At 40.2% G+C, this 24,064-nt stretch overlaps 1 protein-coding gene across 5 annotated transcripts in view; it reads right to left on the bottom strand.

Annotated features, from left to right (window-relative positions):
- Positions 1 to 181: 181 nt before the first annotated feature.
- Positions 182 to 24,064, bottom strand: part of FSD1L (fibronectin type III and SPRY domain containing 1 like) — a 34,527-nt gene continuing 10,644 nt past the window's right edge. For 3 of the 5 annotated variants that reach the window (XM_075410598.1, XM_075410600.1, XM_075410602.1), the window contains 11 exons: positions 23,064 to 23,165; positions 22,655 to 22,677; positions 20,131 to 20,252; positions 16,428 to 16,637; positions 16,012 to 16,110; positions 14,631 to 14,757; positions 11,571 to 11,603; positions 7,740 to 7,837; positions 7,103 to 7,354; positions 6,794 to 6,882; positions 182 to 4,426 (listed from right to left, as the gene is read on the bottom strand). In XM_075410598.1, the coding sequence (XP_075266713.1) occupies positions 4,307 to 4,426; positions 6,794 to 6,882; positions 7,103 to 7,354; positions 7,740 to 7,837; positions 11,571 to 11,603; positions 14,631 to 14,757; positions 16,012 to 16,110; positions 16,428 to 16,637; positions 20,131 to 20,252; positions 22,655 to 22,677; positions 23,064 to 23,165 (1,275 nt within the window). In that variant the 3' untranslated portion in view covers positions 182 to 4,306. The remainder of the gene's footprint in view (positions 4,427 to 6,793; positions 6,883 to 7,102; positions 7,355 to 7,739; positions 7,838 to 11,570; positions 11,604 to 14,630; positions 14,758 to 16,011; positions 16,111 to 16,427; positions 16,638 to 20,130; positions 20,253 to 22,654; positions 22,678 to 23,063; positions 23,166 to 24,064) is intronic. The other 2 variants (XM_075410599.1, XM_075410601.1) reach the window with 2 other exon arrangements.

Raw genomic sequence — 24,064 nt, 5'->3', positions numbered from 1 at the left:
ACGGCCCTCCCCCTCCCACCCGCCGCGGCACCTCAGATTGCCCCCGGCTCGCCGCCGCCGCGTCGCGCCGCCCTGCGCGCATGCGCGACGGGGCCCGAGCCCGCCCCGGCGCTGGGGCGGCGCGGGGCCACCCCCCGACCCGCCGGCGGCCGAACCTCGCCGCGAAGGAAGACAAAACGAGTCGGATTCCAAACGTCTGTATTAATACGAAAAGGTGGCACCACACACAAGTCAAAAGACACCGAAACGCTCCGCGGGCTCCGCGGCCCCCCCTCTTCGCGGTGACGGAACTCCTGAGGCGACGGCAGGCCCCGCTCCGGCCGCTCGGCGGGAAGCGGGGGTCGGTGCTGCTCGGCGAGGGGAACCGCGCGCCGCTCCGCCTTCCAGGGGGGCCGCCAGACGATCCGAGTTCGAGGAGGCTGGGCAGCAGCCGGCAGAACGCGGGGCCGCGGTCTGTCAGGCTACGGGTCATGGCCGCAGGCCGCGGCCCTCTCCGGAGGGAAACACTGCTCGGCCGGGTGGGTCTTCCTGAGGGAACCGGGCCGTTTCCCCGCTCTGAACAGGACACCGCGGCAACAGAAAACGGGAAACAGGATTTGTACATCAGCCTCTGCTTTCCGTGCTCAGAGGATTCCTAGAGAAAAAAACCTGCCACCCTCTGCCACCCCTGTCTGGTAGCTGGAGAAGCACCCATCACCACGTGGTTGCTTTTAAATCATCCTTTCTGACATTAACACCCCCGTCTGCAGTTCGTACAGCTTTCCACAGAAACAACGAAAGCTGCACTTGTCTGATGTATTAACAACTCAAGGGAAACCTTCCGTTCCTCACAAGTTACTCTGAAGTTATTTTAACTCTGAAAGACTACCAGTAATCAGCATTTAAAAAAAAAAAAACAACAACAAAACAAATCTGATTTCAGTCGTACAGAAGAAAACTCCTGACGCTGCTTGCCACCAAGCAGCATCAACTCCAGAGCAGAGGGGGCTCAGGGGGTGTTAAGGTCAGCAGGCATATTACCCTTGGTGCGAACTACAGGGCAAAACTACAGACCTCGGGAGGTCTAATCCATCGCCAGAGAACAGCACAGCCCCTCCAATCCCTGGCTTCCCCTAGGAAAAGGTAACTTCACAGGCTGCATGCATCCCTCTCTAGCTGCAGGTAGAAACAGTGCTCCAACAGCAACAAAGTATCACCAATATACTGGTACTGGACAGACACTAGCTCAGAAAAGAGTCGGAAAGAAAAATCTGAAGTGCTTAAGGCAATTCTTCATATCCCCATTTACTAAAAAACAACTGGACCAGCTATTAGCAGCAAAAATTTGACATCTGTGCAAACTATCATATTACAAATTCATCCTTTAAGGGTAAAAAGTCACATGTTAAGTTCAGCTGGGACATCAGTCAAACTAGAACTTGCAAGTCGCAAGTCACAGTATGAAATACTTCAAGCATTCTTCTAAGTGTTAAAAGAAAAATTACATTTTTACATTGTGCATCTCAAATTTACTTTGTAGGCTACACTAGATCTTGCCAAAAAAAGGTCATTTTTTAAATGCTCCCACGTACGTTGGAAATTAGTCATGGTTCTTTCTCACTACACATTAGCTTACCGTAAACATTCCCTTTCTTTCCAAAAAGGGCAATTTCAATAGCAACTGTAGCTGAACACCCAAGATCAAGCCGTTAACTAGGCCTCATGAACAGGTACTAGCCTGGTTCGACGTCTGTTTACCACAGTCACTCAACAGAACAAGTCTCAAACCAAGAAGCATCTGTCTTAACTCTCCTCTCTCTAACCACCACCAGGCTCCAAGCATGCAAGTCTCACTCCCTCACATACCACTGAATTCGTAGCAGCTGAACCCCTAGAACTCCCAGGCAGGTATTCACTGCAGTTGAAGGGAAAAACAAGGAAGAAATACTTAAGATTACACAGATTACTTCGATAATAACAACATCTGTAGATAATGCGTGAAAGAGATTCAGACACCTTTCATTTACGAACCACATCACCTTCCAAGGTCTTTGTTTCCAAGACACAAAACACTAAACTGGCAGAGGAAGGTACAGTTAAACTGAGAATTGTTTTACACTTCCCTCTGCAGAATAGATTACAGCTAACTTCGTTCACAATGCAAGTATTTAGAGATGCTCAAGTTCCAGGTATGAAATGAACATTTTAAGGGCTCAACCATTCTGTCAACTTCATGATTTCTCAAGAGAAAAAAAAAATTTCTAGAGCAGGTATTAAGAAGAAAATCTAAGTTTTCCACTGAACATTACATTCAGTTTATGAAGAGTTGTGTCATGGTATTTTTCCTCCTCTTGATAAATCTTGATGGACACAAAGGACGCATTGACACAAGATTTAACATGATTACATGGTTCTGTTTTTAGGGACTAAAAGCTATACAACAGAAGAAAAAATACTTTGGCCCTGTAGGAAAGATGCCAATTCATTCTGGACCCTAGCAGCATGAAGTTGAACCAGTTTTCACACAGTATCAAGAAAAAAAAAAAACTTCAGTTAGGAAACAGTCAATTCAAATGCATATCTGAAAATTATTTCTAGGCTCCTGGACTTTAATTAGAGGGAAGGAAGCAGATTTAAACAGTATATAACACATAGGTAATTCTCACTGAAAAGTTAACATTTTCCACGAAGAATATAACACGAATTTTTTTTTTTAGCTCTCCCACTATTATGAATCTTTCAACTACCATTACTAAGCTTCCAATGAGGACCTGAGATAACGGAATACCCGGGCTCAAAATTTCACTTTATTTGTCAACGAAAACAGCAAATCGAAGCAGATCGTATGTTACCTGACAAAGCATTTGCTTACTTTCCAGTTTTTTCTTGCCCCTAAAAAAGGGGAAGGCATTCAGCTGGAGGCTCTGAAGAGATCCTTTGGAATATGATCCTCTGAAAGTCAAGTCTCATAGCCACACACAGAGGTCACATGGTACAAGCCAGCCAGTGAAGAGCAGGAAATATATATAAAAAAATACATAAGGCTACATTTCTGCTGAATAAAGAAGTCATGCAATTTCTGGACTTTGCTAGTTGTCCAGAAAGTTCCAGTAATTGTCCTTAGGCTAGTCAAAACAGGTAGCAAAAATGCACGTCAGGGCTCAGAGGGTACTGCTCTACCACCAGGAGTTCAGTGCCGCTTCTACTCAAAGCCAGCTTTGACATTGACACAGCTGTTTGAGAAGTCTTAGCCAGCCCTGAAGGTGGCTTGAGAAAAAGCTGAAACATGTTTCAACAATAGCCACCCCCGCCCCCAACCTCCTCCGGGGAGATGCATCTAAACTGAAGCTCTCACACCCTTGTCCCCAGCCTCAGCTGCACTGCAGCTTTGCTACCGGCAGACAAAAATTCAGTCTGTCATTCATATCTGATGAACAATGAGAACTGCTGATTATCAGAATCTAATTAGAAAAATGCCACAAAACTGGAAAGCCAAGCAAAAACTAAGAGCTTCTGAGAGAGCAGTACCATGTCATTTCCAAAAAGCTCTGGATTTTTGGTTTTGGACCTTTTACCTAAAATGGTTCCTAGCTCAATGGCTGGCTATCGTACTGCATCTTCATTGAGGACATACGAGTGTTTTTAAATACCTTCTAATTTTCATATTTTCTGTAATTTGTGATAAATGGGAGCCAAACTCTAAATATGTGATATTTAAATGAGTTACTCATGGGAAATAGGAGGATTTTCTATCAGAAAAAAGTTACTTCACCACAGAAAAAGTGGTCTTAATGTTTCTTCACATCAGGCCTACAACTTCTCATAATATTTTTTTGAAATCATACTGCTGTGATATTTTGCCAGGTTATACTAGTAAATCAGTATTCTTTTGAAACGGATGTTTGATATCACAGGTTCTAATGGGAAGCCCAGTAATAATAAAATATAGTCAAGTAATTCATGTTAGTAGAGCTAAGAAAATGGTATTTGTTATATTCTTCATAGAAAAATAATATTCATAACAATTAATATTCAAGTCCATAATAAAATGCTTAAATACAGTAATAGAAAAGTACATAGTTACAGGTCTTGATTTCTCCATTTATTTTTCAAATATGCAACAGTTGAGTTTTCTGTCTGACATTTCTGTCTGGATTCACAGTAGGTTCTAACACTTTAGCCCTAAACTTTTGCACTATTAGTACCCAGGCCTTAAACAGCAGTAGGTAGCAAACCCAGTTTAATCCAATGCTCACAAGCTTCTGTGAGTAGCAGCTACACAGAAAAAAAACACCCATCCAGCAATCGAAGTGTTTAATAGACATTACTAGGCAATGTTGTTTAGGCTGCTAGTTGAATCACTCAACCCATTTTCACTTCTCTGGAGTGTTTTCACAGCAGTTGGCACCTGCAATCCGGTACTCACTGTAAGCCCACCACACCAGATCTAACAGCAGGGAAAAAGAAAAAAAAAAAAATCAGTATTAGGAAGCATCTGCATATCTGTTCTTCCATCCCACAACGGAACTAAGACAAAACTTATCCTGCAGCTGCATTTGTCTTCTCTCTTGCTGTCTAGTCACATCACTTTGTAAAATGTTCTAATCACACAGAAGCTAATATTTAAGGCTGTAAAGTCTAAGATAGTAGTTTCACATACTATGCTTTATGACTCCAACTTTATAACCAAGTCTAAGATCTAATACTAAAAGACCTGCTCCTAATAGGAAAACTTTTGGAAAACCAGTGGGCTAGCAGCCGGTACTTAGAATGACAATGAAAAGCAATACTCTCACTACGCTCCAGTGTCTGAAAACAATACTTAGTTTTAGTATGACACAGCAGAATGATGTCAACGTAAACACAGTACAAAAAATAAAGTTTTGAGAAGCTTCAGAGGCACAGGTGCTAGTGACCTCTATTCTACAACTGAGTTACATTCTTTCATGTATCTCCATGTTTACGCATAAATTTGAGAGCTGTAATTAAGTAGCTTGTCATTTTTAACTGTTCAGGCTAACCCAAGTAGTGTCTGCAAAACTGCTAGCACGAAGTATTAGGGGCTGTCACAAGTATTAGGGGCTGTATGAGATGCAGTGTGGTAAGCAAATGTCTCCTTGGATACCCTAAGAACTGACTTAATGAGTCAACCCTAGCAATGCTAGAGGGACAACTAACACACATACCCCAGCAGTTCTGAAGCTATTCTGTTACACATATGTTGAAAAGGAGCCGTAAGGCAACTTGCTTAGTCACCTTGTAACAGGACAAGTTCTTCCCTCCGAAAGAAGGGGTATAGTTTAAGTAATGTCCCTTTGATCAAGTAGTGCATGACCAGAATTATGTTAACGTTTACCCTAAACTTAGAGACAGGAGATCTTGGCCATCTACACCATCTGTTTAATCAAAGACAAATTCTCCTGCTTGACGGAACGAAAGAAAGCTGGCAAGAGAAAGTAGACTGAAGTTGTCCTTAGGTGACATGTGACCATACATGGACAAAACGAGTTAGGTTACTTCATCCGGAAAGACCACCGAGGACCACCAGAGACCCCTGAAAAGGAGGAAGACATGCACAGAGGGGTCTGAAAAGGAGCCAAGAAGAATGATGCCATGCACTTGCACATCTTATGTAGAACAGAATGAATATGTATTAGACAGGTAGAATATGCATGAATTTAATGTATAAATGTAACAAAGAAGCCGGCATTGGGTGTGCTTGATTTGTGGAAAGTCCATTGAGCACCCAGGCCTGAATAAAACAATATCTCTCCTGAGTGTGTGAGGGTTACACACTGGGTAAAATAATCTGCTTTTCGGACAACAACCTCCAAATAAATAGCTATCGAAAATCTAGACTGCTATTGTCAGTACCTCTAGCCAACAGCAGAAATTGTGAAAGGAATTCTGCCTGATAAAAGTGAAAAATCTGTTGTTTGGAAATGCTAGGTGTACAGCTGCCTGGGCAAGTTACTGTTTTTCCATTCCTCCATGACCAAAAGAATAACAACTTTATTAATTGGCCTAATCACATTTTAAAATTACCATGCTGTGTTTTCTATGAACTGAATTACAAGATGCTAGGGATCAGTGCCTCAGCAGCTGAGTTGTTAGTATGAACAAGCATGCTAACCTCCTCCAGATTCCTAAGTTTTCCCACATCTGTACCGTGCTCCCAACATATGATGCATATGATGGCACCTTATACCACAGCTGAGGCCTCCAAATTTAGTTAAACAAATTGCTGAAATCATTACAGGAAAACCAATACGCAGTAACTAATCCTTTTCCTGTACATCTTTTGCAAAGTTTGAGTCTTCTAAATTGCAGCAAGTTTTCACCGATTAGCTTAGAGCCACAAAAAAAGTTACGCAGACCAGTGAAATGACTGGTAAGAAAATCCTGCTGAGCTTTCAAAGATCTGAAAGCTAGAGTCTTGTATTTCAGAGGGAAGCATCTAGTGTTTTCTGTCTCATGACACCTGCTCTGACAGCTCGCAGCATCTTGACCTCCTAGCTGCATCAGTTCCGATCAATTACTGTAGCAGGCTCATCAGCTACCAGAATGTGCTATTAACTTATCCTACGAAAATTTAATGACTTTTATTTACACAGCTGAGACATCCAGGTGTAGAGTTGTCCTATTGAGAGCGCTATTATAAGCATCACATGAAATCAAAAAGAAAAGTTAAACATTTTTTAAAATCTTTCGTCAAATAAAAAGAGTGCTCCCAGTTTTCTCCTTTAAAAAACAACTAAGTCTTCAGTAAACTGAATTAAGTGCTAGAAAATGCACAAAATTTATAGATACTGACCATGAAGCCTGGTAGTAATGGTTGGGTAAACTTTGTTCTGAAGGTGTGTAACAGCTCCTTTGAGTTTGCATTGTAAAATGTGAGCTGACCTAAAGAAGGCAGAAAACAAGCTGAAATACATGTTTAAATGCTATTGTTGTATAACTTGGTCATTTGGCATGACAAACACTAATACACAAACAGCTCTGGGCCTTATTTTCATAAGGGACTATATCAGTCTGGAAGTAATGTACTACTTTAGCCTTGTACTGCTTCAGCTTGACATAGACAGCTAAGTTTGTAGCTAAATCTTGTAAGATTGTGATTTACCTCCATCGAAGTCGCAGTATATTCCTATTCTGTCTGGAACAGGTGCATCTAGAGTCTTGGCTTTATTATTATGTTTTGCTGAAAATGTGGTTTGCAGCCAGTTGTTGATATGGATGCACCAGCTTGAATTAGTCTTTCCCAGCTGGTCAAATTTCCCCAGGTTTCTATATGTTACTCCTATGCTGTAGGATTTGCAGTCCTTCTGGGCTCTCACCTCCCAGTAATGCTGTCCTCTTTCAATAAAGGTGTCTCCTAGCGAAAAAAAATACATTTAATTGCTACAACCAGAAACACAAAAATCTGAACTATAAGGAACAAAAAAAAAAGTACAAGAAAATAGAATATGACTACAAAAATAATGAGACAGTTTTTACTTATACTCATTGAGACAAGATACATTTAACATCAATTCACATTTAATAGCAGTGAATGTCAGTCACTAAGAGCTTTGTAACAAAGAGCCTCAAGAGACGAAGATGCTATAGCACAAAATTCTGGTGTTATATAGGCAAAACTGCCTCTGTACAGTACAGCATCAAGTACATAGCCTTGAACAATCACAAATTTTTTCCATCAGATTCTTACCTAATCTGCCTTTCCACAGCATTACACCTCTAACAGAAGAAGTTCATCTTACCCAACACTGTGTATGATTCACCAGTAAAACGATCTCTGCCGCCTCTCGCCGAGGGCCTCGTGCTAATAGATGTCCTCTTCGGAGACAGTGCACCACTTCTAAGAAGAAATGAACTGTTCAAGATTTGGATGCAATTATAGAAATGCACACCCAAACAAGTTTTCCCGAATCAATTAGTGTGCAATAAGTACACATAAGCTATTGAAATAACATTAGTTCAGCCACTTAACACCTCTAACAGTAAGCATGCACAAGAACTGAGAGAAGAGATGACAGCCAGAAAAAAGCCAAGGCATTGTAACAAGTAAGTTCAGAGGCAGCCGAGAAAAGAAACAGGAGGAAAAAACGCAGATGCATGGCACATAGTTTGAACGAATGCCTGTGTAAAACAGTGTTTTGCCTCTGCTATGCAGAGCCTTAGAGAATTCAGGTTTCTGGTTTTCTGTATAAGGTTTCTAATAAATTCTAATGAATAATGAAAGGACTAAAACTGCGTTAATTTTGTTTCAAAATACACACAGTGAAGATGATCTAAAACCCCAGTGTGTCATATCTAAAACACAATTTATATTAAAAAAAGATGAAGTAGGACTTCCAGAGTTCATTGCATCACAAGTCCTCTCAAAAAAAAAAAGAAATCACACCCCAAAAGTGTATTCAAGGGTGGGGATTTTACTTGATTACATTAACCATATCAAAGACTACAGAAAAGAAAATTGTGTCACAACACGTTGTGCTGAGAAGCACACAGCACCTCCTCTATAGTCATTATAAAACTTAAAAGTCTAATCCCAATGAAGAAAAGCTTAGATTTTCTAATCATACTTTTAAAAAGCATTCTCAGGAAGCAACAGTAAAATAAATTAAGACATGCTTTGCTCTGAAGAATATTCTAATGAGTAATCAGTTTCAGAGAAGAATAATTTTAACCTAATGAGGTTTTCAAACATTGTATTTTACCTCTGTTGTGCCCTCAAAAATAACTCCTAGCCATTTAACCACTAAACAAAACGAAGGCTATTTGCAAATTACAGTGAATATTAAATCTCAGTAGCCAGGGAATCATATCTGGTTATTATTTTGAAGCCAGCTGGTAGCAAAGAATTTTAACTTCTCAGAAATAGCTATGCAGTTTACAGTTTAATTGACAAAAAAATTTTAACAGTACAAAGTAAGTCTCTGAAACACACATGAGAAGTCATTTTCAAACACTCATCCTCTGTAGTCTATCCTACAGTAGCCTTAGAAGAGTTACCACACACAAAAGGAAGTTTTCTCTCCAGCTTTTCCTTCAGCTACAGTTTGGTAAAGCTAATTGCTACTCAGCGTCCACTAATACAATGAAGTTTGGCTTGTTTCCTTTTCAAGTCATTCAACACAGATTTCAAATTTTCTGGACTTGTTCTCAAATACTATTTCATAAAGGGTTAGAAGATGTCCCTTTTGCCCAATACTTTCAATGAAATAAAGTCACATATGTATCAAAAGCTGAGTGGTATTAAGCTGTCACATGTAAGAACGCTAGAACCTTTAGTTCATCTTCATGACCAAGTCTGGTTTATCCCAGTTACAGAAGTCTACGAGAAACCACTGAGGTAAAGGTTATCTACTTTAGCATCACCATTTAGCATATAAATTTGCCAGTACTGAATATAAGACAGCTAAGCTTCTAAATTGTTGCAAGAAGTTACATGAAATAGATAAGTGTATACCACACAGGTGCACCACACAAAATGCTTCTGCATTCTGTTAACATAGAGAAAGCTGTAGTTTACTTACCAAAGAAAAAGGTAACAAGTGATAGCATGAAAAAAAAGCAAAGCCAAGAATTAAAGCATAGTTTCACCACTCTCTGCAGATTCCATCCTGCTTCAAGTACGTCAGATATCACACTCACACTCCCAACAAAAGCTGCTGAAATTTTATTAGATTCGGTATGAGTGAGTTATGCAGAAAGCAGTGTGGCCATTTAGAGAATCACCATAAGAAAACTGCAGGTGCTTTGCTAGTAGCTCCTCAAAGTTAGGAAGACATTAAAAGGTCCTCAATATCACTTATTTGTTTCTGTAAATGGCCACTGCATGTGCTTTGCCCGCTCAAAATCTAACAGCCTTTAACAGTTCAGACAACTACATTAAATATATGGCATAAAATTTTGAAAAAATAGTTGGGGTTTTTTTCCTCCCAGTGTTTAAGTCTCCCTTCCAATACAGAAAGGCAGGAAATCTTATAGCAGAAAGTCAGTTTTGATGCCCATTTTCCAAACACAGCACAGTCTTCATTAGCTAGTATAGTAACTAATGCACTTCTTCCACTATTCAGTGACCAGATATTCTAGTCTTGTGATTAGGATTGTTGCCTACGGCACTACAGGTAGTCTCAGTTTTCTTCTCCATTTCAGCAAATAAAACCTATTCCAAACAATATGGAATACTGAAGTCTCAATTTACAATATGGAATTCTCTCTTTTGGAGAAGAAAGGTCAAGGAGGGCTATCGGAAGTTATCCAGAGGCTTTCTTCTGGTCTAATACGTCACAGATTGTTAAGCATTTTATTGCCATAGTGTCTTTCCAACCCTTGAAAGCTGCATATTTGATGTTTAAAACAATCATACTGCAATTTTTTCCACTTACTATGGAGCCAGCTTCAAAGTTTCCCTCTAATGCAGGCATCGCACAAATACTCTTAACAAGGAACAAAAGCCTCCTGCAAGAAAACTCATTTGAATCTCCAGCTAGAAAAGGTCAGCCTGAGAGGCAAAGTTGAACATGTGACCTTGCCCTTCTACCAAAGCAAAGGCCAAAACTAGAAGTTCTTTACTGACAACTGCAAAGGGACATCAAGTTAAAAGACTCCCAGAGTTTGTTGAGTAAGTAGCGATCTCCAAGACAGTTTAAAGCTTAGTTTAGCAGAAATTGATATGCTTTGCGTAGTAGAACTATTGACATTGCACAGCTTCAAGAGCTTGTTTCTCCTACACAAGCTTTTTTTTACTGCTAATCTCAAGCCAAATATACATCCACCTGCTGGATGAATACAGAGAAGTAAAACCTACAAGGAATTAGGAACCTGGCATTTGTTTTGGTCCCACAACTTCTAAACCAGTGAGAAAGACCAAAAAAGCAAAAATGGGAGAAGTTCTCAAACAGGATTTTTATCAGAAAAATTATGAAAAAGATCTACACTAAAAAACACAATTGCACAAGGAATAAGAGAGTATTTTAGCTGCCTTTACGTACTAAAAAAAGAGGCTCTCATTTGAACAATTGGTTCTGCAAGTAGAATTGCCATATAGCTTTCCACACATGCCACTAGGTTAAACTTCATCCTCTTTGAAAATGTAATAACATTTCTTTTCCTCTGACATCTAGTAACAGCTATAGCACAAGTTCAGAGGCAAAAAGGTTTTTGGGTTCAAAAATAAGAACTAAGACTATTTCAAAGTTCCAAGAACAGAACTCTATTGCATTTGTAAAATAATTTAGTGTGCAATCATATGCCAGAAGGTTCAGTAAGCATCACTATATCTGTAAACACAAGGGATCTTTGCATCAACACTAGAATATATAATGTTCTTTCAACCATTGCGAATCAGGTCTCCCACACACCAGGACGCACCCTTCCAGGAAGACTATTTTCCAGTCACTGCAGAATAGATGCATAATCTCTATGAACCCAAATTAAACCTCAAAATAATTTTTAAAAGCATATGTGTACTGTTACTGATAAAGGCTATTAGATTTATTCCTCACTACATCAAGCAAAGGAAGGTAGCATAGACTCCCAGTAAAACTAGTGCTAGATCCTAGGAAGAAGAGGTATATTTTCACCTTTTATTGCCCTTCAGCAGAGGAATGTGGCCACTGTTGACAGAAATAAGTAGTCATTAAACAGCATTTCTACAACCGCAGTAAGTTATCACCATTTTTAAGATGCCACTAAAACTTATTCTACCATGCGTCTGGCAGTATCTGCCTATAGGGCAGGTATTTGTTCATAAATTATCTCAAGCAGTGCTCGCTCTTTATACTGAAAAGCGCATGCTGAAAGTCATTTAATTGTCTTTGAGGAAGAAATAGCCAGGTCTCTGTACAAGGCAAGAGCAATGAACACTGTTCACATCTCCACTTTAGCAAGGCTTTTGACCCATTCCCACACAGTATCCTCAAATCACAAAAGGTGAGATACAGGCTGGGCAGTGTGCCAGAAGTTGCATACAGAACCAGCTGAACGCCAGGCTCAGAGCTACAGATACTGTTCTCCAGACGAGAGAACCCCACACAACAGGACAGGCTGGGGGAAGACTGAGGGAAGAGAAATTCTGCAGAAAAGCAGCTGGAAGTCTTAGTGGACAACAGGCAACACGCTGTGCCCTTAGGGCAGAGGTGGCCAACCACAACCTGGGCTGTAGCAGCAAGACAGCAACCAGGAAGCCAAGGAAAGCGACTGTTCCTCCTGATCTGGCACTTGTCAGACTGAGCCTGAAGTCCTGTGTCCAGGTCTGGGCTCCTCAGGACTATATACTGACATACTAGAGCAAGTCCAGTGGAGGGCCAACAACACAATTAAGGGACTGGAGCACAGGAAGACAATTGGGTTTGCTCAGCCTCAGGAAGGCAAGAGCTAATTGCTGTCTTTAATGACGTAACAGGAAGGTACAGAGAAGACTGAGTGTCCTGGATTTGGCCAGGACAGGGTCAATTTTCACCAGAACCCAGGAAGGGGCACGGCCAGACGGGCTGACCCCACCTGGCCAAACAGAGCCGGGTATTCCATACCATGTGCCATCATGCTGCGTTCTGGTGGGGGGGAGCTGGGCAGAGGGAACTCACTCGCGGCTCGGGGAGTTCGTGGGTGGTGGTCATGGATGGCGGCTCTCTGGGTCATGGGGTTTGTGTTGTGTTTTCTCCTTTTCTGTATCGTTGTTGTTATTGTTCCCTTTGTTTGCTGTTCTGTTAAACTGCCCTTATCCCGACCCACCGGTTTCTGCCTGTTTCTTTCCATTCTCCTCCGCACCCCGGCAGGGGGAGGGGCAGCCGCATGGTGCTTTTGTTGCCGGCCACAGCCGAACCAGAACACTGAGCCAGGCTTTTCTCAGAGGTGTGCACACTGCTAGCTGAGAGGCACCTGGTACTCACTGCACCACAGGAAATCCCAGTCAGATATCACGATATCCTCCCCTCCCAAGAAGATGGCCTGGAATAGAGGGCCAGCGAGTTAACACATTCTTTGTTCAAAACTCAGCCAGCGCAGACTGATCTAGCAATGTTCTTCCAACTGTATTTATTCAGTGATTCTGAACAGCACACATCTAAGTGCCTAACACTCAAGAATCTACCAAGAATTCTGTTAAAGTTACTGAAGTGCTTCTAGATGAAAATAGTTGTTAACTACATTTAAGGCTGCCACTTTTACAAGAGTAACATTCCATTATCTGTTATCTTTCACTACCTGGTTTGTTTTATTGCTACCTTTTCCTTACCAATGAGGGTTATAAGATAACAAATTCAAAGACGTCATATAGTACCAATTTTATTTAACCTTAGCTTTTTCAAAAGGACAGAGCAGTCAGGTCTTTCCTTCTTTGTTATAGTAGAAAAGCTCACAAGTACTGACCTGCAACATTACTATACATCAAATAGCAGCCCTGAGGAGAAGGACTTGGGGGTACTGGTACATGAGAAGCTCAACATGAGCCAGCAATGTGCACTTGCAGCCCAGAAAGCCAACCGTAACCTGGGCTGCATCAAGAGAAGCATGGCCAGCAGGTCAAGGGAGGTGATTTTGCCCCCTTACTTCACTCTCAGGAGACCCCACCTGGAGTCCTGCATCCAGCTCTGGGGCCCCCAACATAAGAAGGACATGGATGTGTTGGAGGGGGTCCAGAGGAGGGCCACGACAATGATCAGAGGGCTGGAGTACCTCTCCTACAAGGAGAGGCTGAGAGAGTTGGGGCTGTTCAGCCTGGAGAAGAGAAGGCTCCGTGGGGACCTTATAGCAGCCCTATAGTACCTGAAGAGGGCCTACAGGAAGGATGGAGAGGGGCTTTTCACAAGGGCATGTAGTGATAGGACAAGGGGGAACAGCTCTAAACTAAAAGAGGGCAGATTTAGATGAGATATTAGGAAGAAATTCTTCACCGTGAGGATGGTGAAACACTGGAACAGGACAGGTTGCCCAGAGAAGCTGTGGGTGCCCCCTACCTGGCAGTGTTCAAGGCCAGGTTGGATGGAGCTCCGAACAACCTGGTCTAGGGGAAGATGTCCCTGCTCATGGCAGGGGGGTTGGAATTAGATGATCTTTAAGGTCCCTTCCAACCCTAACCATCCTATGATTCTGTATTACATCAGTTTCTTGCTGCCATTTACCTTATCTACTGTATTGGGTTTAGGTGGCAAGGTTTTGGTAGTGAGAGTGGTTTCAGAGGTGGCTTCTGTGAGAAGATGCCAGAAGCTGCCCCCATGTCAAATGGAGCCAGTGCCAGCTGGCTCCAAGACAGACACATTGCTGGCCAAAGCTGAACCACTCAGTGATGGTGGTAGTGCCTCTGTGATGACATATTTAAGAAAGGGTGAAAACTGCTGCACAAGAGCAGCTGGGAGAGAGAAGTGAGAATACAGCCACCCTGCAGCCCATGGAGGACCCCACACTGGAGCAGGTGGATGTGCCCTGAAGCAAGGTGCAGACCATGGAGAGCCCACACTGGAGCAGGCTCCTGACAGGACCTGTGAACACGTGCAAAGAGAAAAGCCCCCAGCGGAGCAGGTTGGCTGGGAGGACCTGTGGTGTCCCATTGTCCTCAAGTGCTTTAATTACTCCCTGCTCTCTCCCCTTAATTGCTAGAGGAGAGGTCCAAGACAACACAAACATTTACAAAACAGAGTTCTTACCTGCTTTTATTTTCCTTCCCTTTTCTTTTTTCTTGGCCTTTGCCTCCAGTAGGATCCCATTCAACATAGGTATCTTCAACTTTTAAGTTCAGATGAGATGAAGTACTGTCCAAACTGAACACAAACGCTGGTCAAGACAAAACACAAAACAGTGAAATGGTATAACTCTCTCCCAAGAGTGGCTGTTCATAAAAACATAACTAATACAACATGCCAAGTTCCCTAAAGATGTTTATTTACAGACTATTCTGTAAGTGTTCTAACACCACCAGATACTATAGTCTGATTCCGAAATAAAGTATACTTAAGATTTTAAGAGTTTAGAGCTCAGCAGTACACAAGTCTGAAAAACAATAAGGTGAGTGCATAGATGAGGATGTTGAGTTTCTATGGGCTGATCATTAAATAACGTGAACTAAGCGTTCACACACAAATAATGAAAATAACATGGGAAGCACGGTTAACTGCCCAAACAATCAAAATCAAGAGGGTTTTTTGTGATACTGGACTAACGAATGCAAGTAGCTATTAAACGAATACTATATATCTGACAATGACTGTTGTTGCTTAGGAGTATTAAAATCACCCTAGAAAAGTTACCAGAATACCCATCAGCTCATTCAAATTGCATATAGCTTTGTTTTTATGAAGTAATAGAATTTATATTTTAATTTTCCAGTTGAAACCAGTCATTTTGCCCTTTACACTACAGACTTGGCTAAATTAAAGCCTCAGGATCATGATCTTCATCATAATAGAGAACACAAAATATCACTCCCAAGAAACTTTTCTTCTTGTTTATTTACAAAACAATATTAGGAAGCCACCATCCCCAAACCAACTGATTTCTAACAGAATGACTTAATAACTTGGCAATTTGGAGATGCCTGTTTTTTGAACATTGACTGTGAGTGGAATCTACAGCTACAAAGCCAAAAAAATCCTTTCCAGCACTTTCTTTTTACAGAAAGCTATTATTTGTCACTTGATACGCACTAGTGACAAGCCAACTACACTAACTGTTTAGATGCCCTAAGAGTCCTACTGATGCTTAGCCACAATATTATTCTTCTCTCCCTGTATGCTGGCATCATGTAGCAGCACATAATACTGCCAGTCCACAGTTCAAAACAACTAATGTCAAGCTCTGTTGGAGAAACTTACATCACTACCCCATTTTTAGTGTCTGAATGCTGAAAGGCCAGCTTTGTGCCAATAAGCTTCTTAATCCTTTACAGAAATGGTCACTTCCCTTTTCAGTTCGGACACATTTCAGCAGCGCTCATGCAGAAGCAGATTTAATATACAAGTTCATATATGAAGGCAGAACAGTAAGTGCAGGTCTTCACTACATCTAAGATTAGAGTCTTTAAAATTTTACCTTTGGTTTCCAGAGTCACAGGATCAGAGTATTCCCCTGCCACAGCTTTGTTGCAAGCTTGTACTCTAAGGTTCATGTATTTTGTATCAAATTTCAGACCTAAAAAGTAAGTGTTTAGAAACCTGAATTCGTATTACTGACAATATTTACAAGAATAACATCTATTCTGTGTAGCTATATTCCACTTATCTCAATCTGAAAAAAAAGCTTAAATACCAGTGTGAACTTCATTTAACACATCATTTTTTAGAAAAGTCAAAATTGAAGGCAGATCCATTATTGTACAAAGCACCCAAAACTAATGTGAAACAATGGAAGCTTCACTACATATAGGAAAATTAGTATTTTACAAAACTTCCAAGCATATTGCAAGAGTTATATCAATATACCTGGTTTCCAGTATAAAAACTCTTTACCTGATAATGTATATTCAGTAGCTTTAATATAGTCTATCAGTTCCCAGTGCTGTTCATCTTTTACTCGAGGAAGCCCATCAAAGTTGGTTTTCCTATACTCCAGTACAAAATGATCAATCCTGCTGTCTTCTTCAGGCATTCTCCACGACACTGTTACACAGTTATCAGCAACGAGACACGCTGCTAGATCTATCTCTGGAGCTTTAGGGACTGCAAAAAGACAAATACACAGATCAGTTTAAAAAGAGAATGGACTGAATATTAATTGTTCTCCTTGGATATATGGAGTTCAGAAGTTGCCCTTGGCCCAGTAACACCCATTCCTTTTAAAGGATCTATTCCATTAGCAAAGCACAATAGAAGACTAGGCATATCACTTTCACTTCAGATGCATTTCACCAAACGAGCAATGCACATTAGCTCTAGAGCAAACATTTGCATCACATTTTGCCAGAAGTTTGTTTTGTTTTGTTAGGAAGTTGGGCTGATCCCCTTCTGGAAGCACTAAGAAGGACATGCTAGAGTAGAGTGGACTTGCAATTGTGAACCTGAGTTTAGAGCAACACTATGCAGGAAGAACATTAAGAAGCAAACTTTTATTTCTGAGTCTTTGGAAGGTAAGTACAGCTGCGACTCTCAAAAAGTATCACTTAAGTTTACTTCCACCACTACAGACAACTAACAGTGTAATAGTTTCCACCAGCCAGTCAGCAGTTCCCCAGTTTTCTTTCCTTTTCATCATTTGTCTTGAAAGAAGGTGAAAGAATTCCTGAGATTCACTAAAGACTGAAGTTCTGTTTATAGACAATAGAAGTCTATTTCCATGAAATCCAAGAGCACTTCAGTCACTAGAACATGTTTTTCAAAAGAGGGCATTTACATACTACCCTTTGTGTTGTCCAAAGTATATTCAAGGAAGACTTCCGCTGAAGTAAGTGAAAAAGATATTCTACTGTTTGCAGTTTTTGGAGAAACATCTGCAAAAGCTTTTCATTTGTTTCAGCCTTCACAAAAGCTTGAAACAGAATCATAGATATAAAAGAAAAGAGATACAAGAGTGGCCTGAAAGTCAATTTGTCAAGCAGGAACATCAAAAAAGTACAATACTGATGTATCTGTGGAACTGACAGACCTGCAGATTTTTTTGTCAAAAACCATCCCTTTTCACAACACTCAAACCCTTAACTGCATTGTTCTGTACAGTTATCCCCCAGTGACCAAGTCCTAATTGTCCTAACAGGTTGCCTTTATGCAGTTGAAACTACTATTTCTTGAACAGATGGTTAGCCATGATTCCCCTCCACGATGAGCAGTGACAATCAGCATCACATTAATTATGGTTGAGTCATATAGAGATGGGTAATTTTACCATCCAAATACAAACACCTCCCAGCTATAGCCACTCCACTAGAAGCAGAAGGCCTAGTTTGCTTTATGCACACTACTTCACATCTTCCTCTCATGGTCTCTTCAAATGTTTTACCCTAACACTACCGAAACACACCCTTTCACTCCTCACATCCCCACAGTTCAAGCCAGGCAGGAATGACACTGAAACTCGTGGTATGGGTTTAAAAAGCTTGAGAACAAGTAACAGCACAGAAGAGACTGGAAGCAACAGCATTCAAGTTCGTACTGGTTTTAGCTGGGATAGTTATATTTCTTCATAGAGGCTTGTATGGTGCTGCACTTTGGATTTGTTATGAGAACAGTTTGATACACAGGGGTTTTAGCTATTGCTGAGCAGTATCAAGCCCTTTTCTGCTTCTCACACCGCCCCGCCAGTGAGCACACTAGGGGTGCACAGGGAGCGGGGAGGGGACACAGCCAGGACAGCTGACCCCAACTGACCAAAGGGATGTCCCATACCATATGATGTCATGCTCAGCAATAAAAAAGGGGAAGAAGCAGCAAGCAACCTTTGGAGTTACGGCATTTTGTGTTCACAAGTAACTGTTATGCATGATGGAGCCCTGCTTTCCTGGAGATGGATAAACATCTGCCTGCCAATGGAAAGTAGAAAATGAATTCACTTCTGCACACAGCTTTTGCTTTACTTATTGAACTGTCTTAATCTCAACCCACAAATTTTCTCACTTTTACCCTTCTGATTCTCTTCCCCATCTCAGCACAGCAGGGTGGATTAAGCAAGCAACTGTGTTGTGCTTAGCTACCTGCAGGGATTAAACCACAGCCAATTCTTACATTTTAATCACATGCATTTGCCATCAAATTTCAAAGTCATCCAAGAAGAAATTGAGAATACTATCAGCAAGATCCCTTCTCAGGAAAAAGAAAAAATAAGATGAGGACAAGCATTTTAGAACATATACCTCTAAGTTTAGCTACCTACCCCAACTATTTTTGCCACAAGATACCAGATAAAGAGTCTTCAATGTGTTTGGTGTGATCATGTCTTCAGCATAATTCTGGCAAGCAGTGTTCAAATGCCTACATTGCCACAACACCAAACCTACTGTCAACTTCCAACACTAGGGCATTAGTATTTCCTGATGTGTGAAGGTCTAGCAATGCTCAGTGCAGTTCTGCCTAGAACAGTTTGAGCTGTCAGTGTTTGGTTTCAGAGTAATTTGATGGCTTGGCACTACAGTAAAAGAAAGCAAGATTGATGCCCAGACAGTTAATTTTCCTGTTTACAAATCAAAGGCCAAAACAATTGAAATTCTTACATCTTTGAAAAGGAAAATCCTTGTATAAGAAGGGTCATACTAAATAATATCTTCATCTAGATACAAGACTTTATTCATGCTTGCTGTTAAATCTTACACTCCCATTCCTGTCAAACCGGTGCACTGTAATCAGCTTACCTACCTTCTTCCCTTATCTATGAAATACAGAGCAATGATTGCCCCACAGAGTCTAGGACTAATAGGTGATTTTCTGCCTAGACACTGCTAGCTGACCACTAGCAATTAGGTTACTAATTTACTACACTGCTACCACATACTGTATCTGCAGCATACAAGACAAACGGGCAGAAATGTAAACTGACACTGTGAAATGCTTAACAGATTTGGATTAGTGACCTAGAGATGAAACAATTTACATCCCTGCCAGCAGTATTCTTGTCGCTATATTCTTGGTATCGGTCAAGGGCAAAGTAGTTTAAATAGGAAACTCATATGAATAAAGACGCATGAAAGATATATAGTGGAATACTGCACCTAAGTTTACCTTCAAACAGTAACAAACAGACACATCCATACACATTTTGTATTATGGTAATATCACTGCCTTAGTAGATTATCCCTCTATTGCATTTCAGACCATATCACCACTCTTCTAAGCGACACATTAGCTTACAGTTCCAGGCATAACACTACTGCAGATGACCAGGACTTCAGAGTGTCACTAAGCATCAAGCCAGGAGGTACAGTCTTGAGAAACTGAAGATAACTTCAGGAAGTTCAGAGGAACTGACAACTCAAGAACAAACAGGGTCTAAAGACTCATTCTCACTTCTGAGATCAATGTTATTTTCTGAAATGCTGTATTATGTAGAAATTAAACACAATAAAACTATAACACTCTTCTACCCTCAAGTATTCAGCTTAACATCCAATGAACAAGTTCTGAAAAACTTGCTCATTAGGGTGCAAGAGGTGTGATTTTGGTTTGTTTGTTTTAAACACAGTAAGTCATTCACACAGTAATAGATTAAACTCACTGCATCAGTTTTTACCTGGCAAAAACTTTACAGCCTGGAGCATGCGTCTTTCCAGAGCGAAGTCCACCATCAAATGAGTCATACACTCACTGACCTTTGGTTTCAAAGAGATGCGGAACGCTGAAGCCACTGTGACTCTAAAGTCAAGAAAGCAGCATTAGCAAATTGTATTTTGCATTGTTTAAATCCTATTGCCATTTTCAAAAACAGCAATCAGATAAGCTGTATAGTTAATGTCAAACTGTTAGCCAAAATCCTGATCAAAGCCTAGAACATTCTTCTAATACAGAACTGTTTAGCATTTAGCACAGACTCCAAAACAGAAAGTTTTGCTAATGTGACTGTCTCAAAGAGAACATGCTGTGAGGTCCCAGATGTTCCATATTCTTAGGCAAAGAAATGCTAGAAGTGATTAGAGAAGAGCTTAAAATTTCTTTTATTAGTGAAAAAACTTGGGTAAGAGATAAAACAAAACTCCTATCACTTTGCACAAAATCAGGAAGTATGAAACATCTAATGCACCGCAGAATCAGGATCATGTTTTATGTACTTAGAAATCTGAAACTTCAACCTTAAGTCTTTGGACCTTTTTAAACTAATCTGCTGGACAAGATCCACTCATTACCTCTGAAGTGTATTTACATGTGTTACATATTGATCAAAAGGCATCTACATATAGCAGTGAACAAGCTGAATATTCTGATTTCATATCTACCTCTGATCTTATCAGGCAATGAAAAAACATTTAAGTTGCAGACACCATATTGCTTTAGAACATGCAAGTACTAGATGAGTCGTACAAGCTACACTGAAGCACAGCTCTCACTTCCACTTCTGAAATCTTAGCTCAGTCCCTATTCTGAATACTACTAAGACACTTCTGTACTCCATCAACTACACCAACAAAAAAAAAAAAAACAAAAAACAAGTCTCTCGCATAGTTTTGTAACTCTAACAACATCAGGCCACACAGCAGTTTGAATAACATTGATTCAGACAGCATATAGGTCTTAACTCCTGCTTTAAAAAAAAAAAAAGAGATTCTTAACTGGAAAGTAATATACACATCATGAGAAAGTCAACTGCAAACACTTCTATCCAATTTACACCCAAATATCAGTCACACCTTTAGAACACCTAATGCACATTACTTTCTGTAAGCTATTAAGTAATTCTCACTAGCATGCAAGAGATTGTGTGCTAACTACAGGTACATTAAGTAACAGTGAAAACCAAAAAATTCAGGTAGTAAAGAAGGGGGAGGAAATATGAAGTTGAGCATTAAAGATAGAAGCACGTAGAGAGTGACAAGCATTACCATTTTGGTATATAAGATAATTATGACACTGAACTGAACATCATAAAAGAGACAGGTCAGTTGATTTCCCAAAACAGAGCTGACATTCTGAAATTCAGTATGCGTTGCCTAGCAGATTCCAGTGCTCAACCAGACAGGTAAAGTAAATCTCTCCATCAGGAAGAATAATCCTCTGATTACCAGTAAGAGAGACATCTTTTTAACTTCTGCTTAAGCACTGATCTTAGAGAACCAGCCACAAAAGGATTAGATCACACAGCATTTCAAGAAACTAGAGAAGTAAGAGGATGCTTGTTACAGATAAAAAGTATTAAGATTCCTATCACTGTTGCTATCCCTCTGATTTGATAAGAACACTAAATCTTTACCCTTAGAAAAGCAGAGATTAGTTTCTCTAGCAGTTCTTCATTTTACACAAAACTTCAGAGACCTTTAGACAATGAAACCCTTCCTTGAAAACCTGTAAATTGAAAACCAACCTATTTGGCCATAAGAGCAACATATGCTGGAAACACTGTGAGCTGTCTTTCAAAATACTACGCACATCACAGTAAGTTTTCTGAGCCAGAAGGTCAGACTCTCACAAGGTAGTTACAGTTCTTCCAAGTGAAGAAAAATGGTCTTAGTATTTATTTTGAAATGGTGAAGTTCTCCTTTCTAAACAATAGTTTAAAGACACAGTTCAGAGAAAAGCTACCAGAAATAGCAATTTCACCAGCGTTAGTCAGAGTGATGTCACCAGAAATATTTCAACACCTATAAGACTTTTTACATTAAAAACAAAAGTTAGCTAGCAAAAGTCTGTAAGTACTTGAAAAACAATCAACAACAAGATTTTCTCATATTTAAAGGGACAGAGTCAGCTTGAAGCATTACCAAAATTCAGCCATTAGGTATTAATAACAAATCAAAGTTTATTATTAACATTAATGATATACCTAAAGAAATAATAATAGCTGCTGCAGAGCTCTACTTCCCTGCATTAAAAACATCCTTCTCTTCATTAGGTATGAAAGACGAACAGTCAGCAAGGAAAAACAATACATGAGCAGCACAGAGGTTTTTAGTTCTCTCTCAAAAGTCGTGATGTCATAACAAACACTTAGGAAAGAGTCAATGAATTTGATTTGATTTAAGCTGACTATGACACTTCCAAAATAAATCCATTTTCAAGGATAAGATTAATTCAAAGACACAAAAGCAACAGACTTCATACTGTACCTATCTTTGATCTGTCTGGCAGCCTTGATGCATGTCAGGAAGAAGAGAGAGAAAGTAGTTAGTATTTCCACGCAAGCACCAATGGCAGTAACATGCAAGAAGGTCGAGAACAATCTCAGCGGCATTGCTCAGATTTGAAGATCAAAATGAGTCTAAGACTTCCATCAAAATAAATTTTCCCATAAAGCATGTTAATAGTATTGGTTAGAACTGCAACAGTGTATCACCTGGGAAAAAAACTGATCTCAAGAATCACACCAAACCAATTCCAATTCATTCCACTTCCTGGGTGTGAGATCATCTCTTCAGATTTCTCTAATCAATTAAGTTGATCTCCATCACATTTTAAAAGAGCTACAAGACGAAGTCAGTAAAATTTAACTACCATCATACTTTCTCTGTTTTCTACCTGTAAGAACTCCACAGGGTCCTTTATGTCCAGGGACTGCGCAGCAAGTTCCAGCAGCTCTTCAGAACTCTCTAGGGCATTACTACACTGGCTAAGTTGATCCTGCAGCAAAGTAGCAAAAACAGCAAGTAAGAATAATTTGACGTATTGACATGAAAAAAAACAGTTTATGAACGACCAGTACTGGAACTACATGGCTTTGCTTTTGTGTTTGTAACAACTTAGTACCTTATCTAATCAAGACTATTACCTCTGACACACCATGTTAACTACAACTTCACTGTGCTTGACAAGTGCACTGTGATACATGGCACACCCTATAAATCCAAATGGGAAAGAGTTGGATAGGTGGTCAAGTCTCATTTAAAAGCCAGTTTTCATTCTCAGGCCTGTTTCTCCCAACATCAGCATTTCAGAAGCAAAGAAATGCTTACACCTGTGTGTACTACAACTTCTATTTACAGAACTGCACTTCATCAACATTAAACAGCATCAGTTTGCAACAATAGCCTTGAAAAAGGCAATGATTTTATCCCCAACCAGTTCTAGAATTGTTACAAGATAATCCTGAAAATCAATATTGCTGTATAACAAATGGTGATAGCAGCAGAAGGGGAACAGAGGAAGAAGAGAAATTTCTTTCAGGATTATCTAAAACTATCATTAGCAAACTACCATTCCTAGAATATAAAACAGTCCACAGGGAACTTCCAGTGTTACATAGTATGGGTATATCCTAAAAATGTTAGCTCTGAACACACTGTAGGATCCTAAACATACAGTAGGTCAAACAAGATGCACATCTGAAAACCTGTCAGAAGTTTTTGCATTGCCTTTCAACCTACAGCTGTTTCTCCACTCATGTGATACTTGCTGTCATACCTCTGAACAAGTCAACAGCAAGTAATTACTTTCTTTAGAACACTTCAGGAAAGACAGCTTGCTCTAAAGTTGTCACCGTCTCAAAAGTAACCAACAGTTGCATCAACTTTAAGAATGGA

Source organism: Opisthocomus hoazin, chromosome Z (assembly GCF_030867145.1).
Source record: "Opisthocomus hoazin isolate bOpiHoa1 chromosome Z, bOpiHoa1.hap1, whole genome shotgun sequence".
Taxonomy (NCBI): Eukaryota; Metazoa; Chordata; class Aves; order Opisthocomiformes; family Opisthocomidae; genus Opisthocomus; species Opisthocomus hoazin.
Note: the sequence above shows the minus strand (reverse complement) of the source record. Positions and strands in the feature narration are given on the sequence as shown.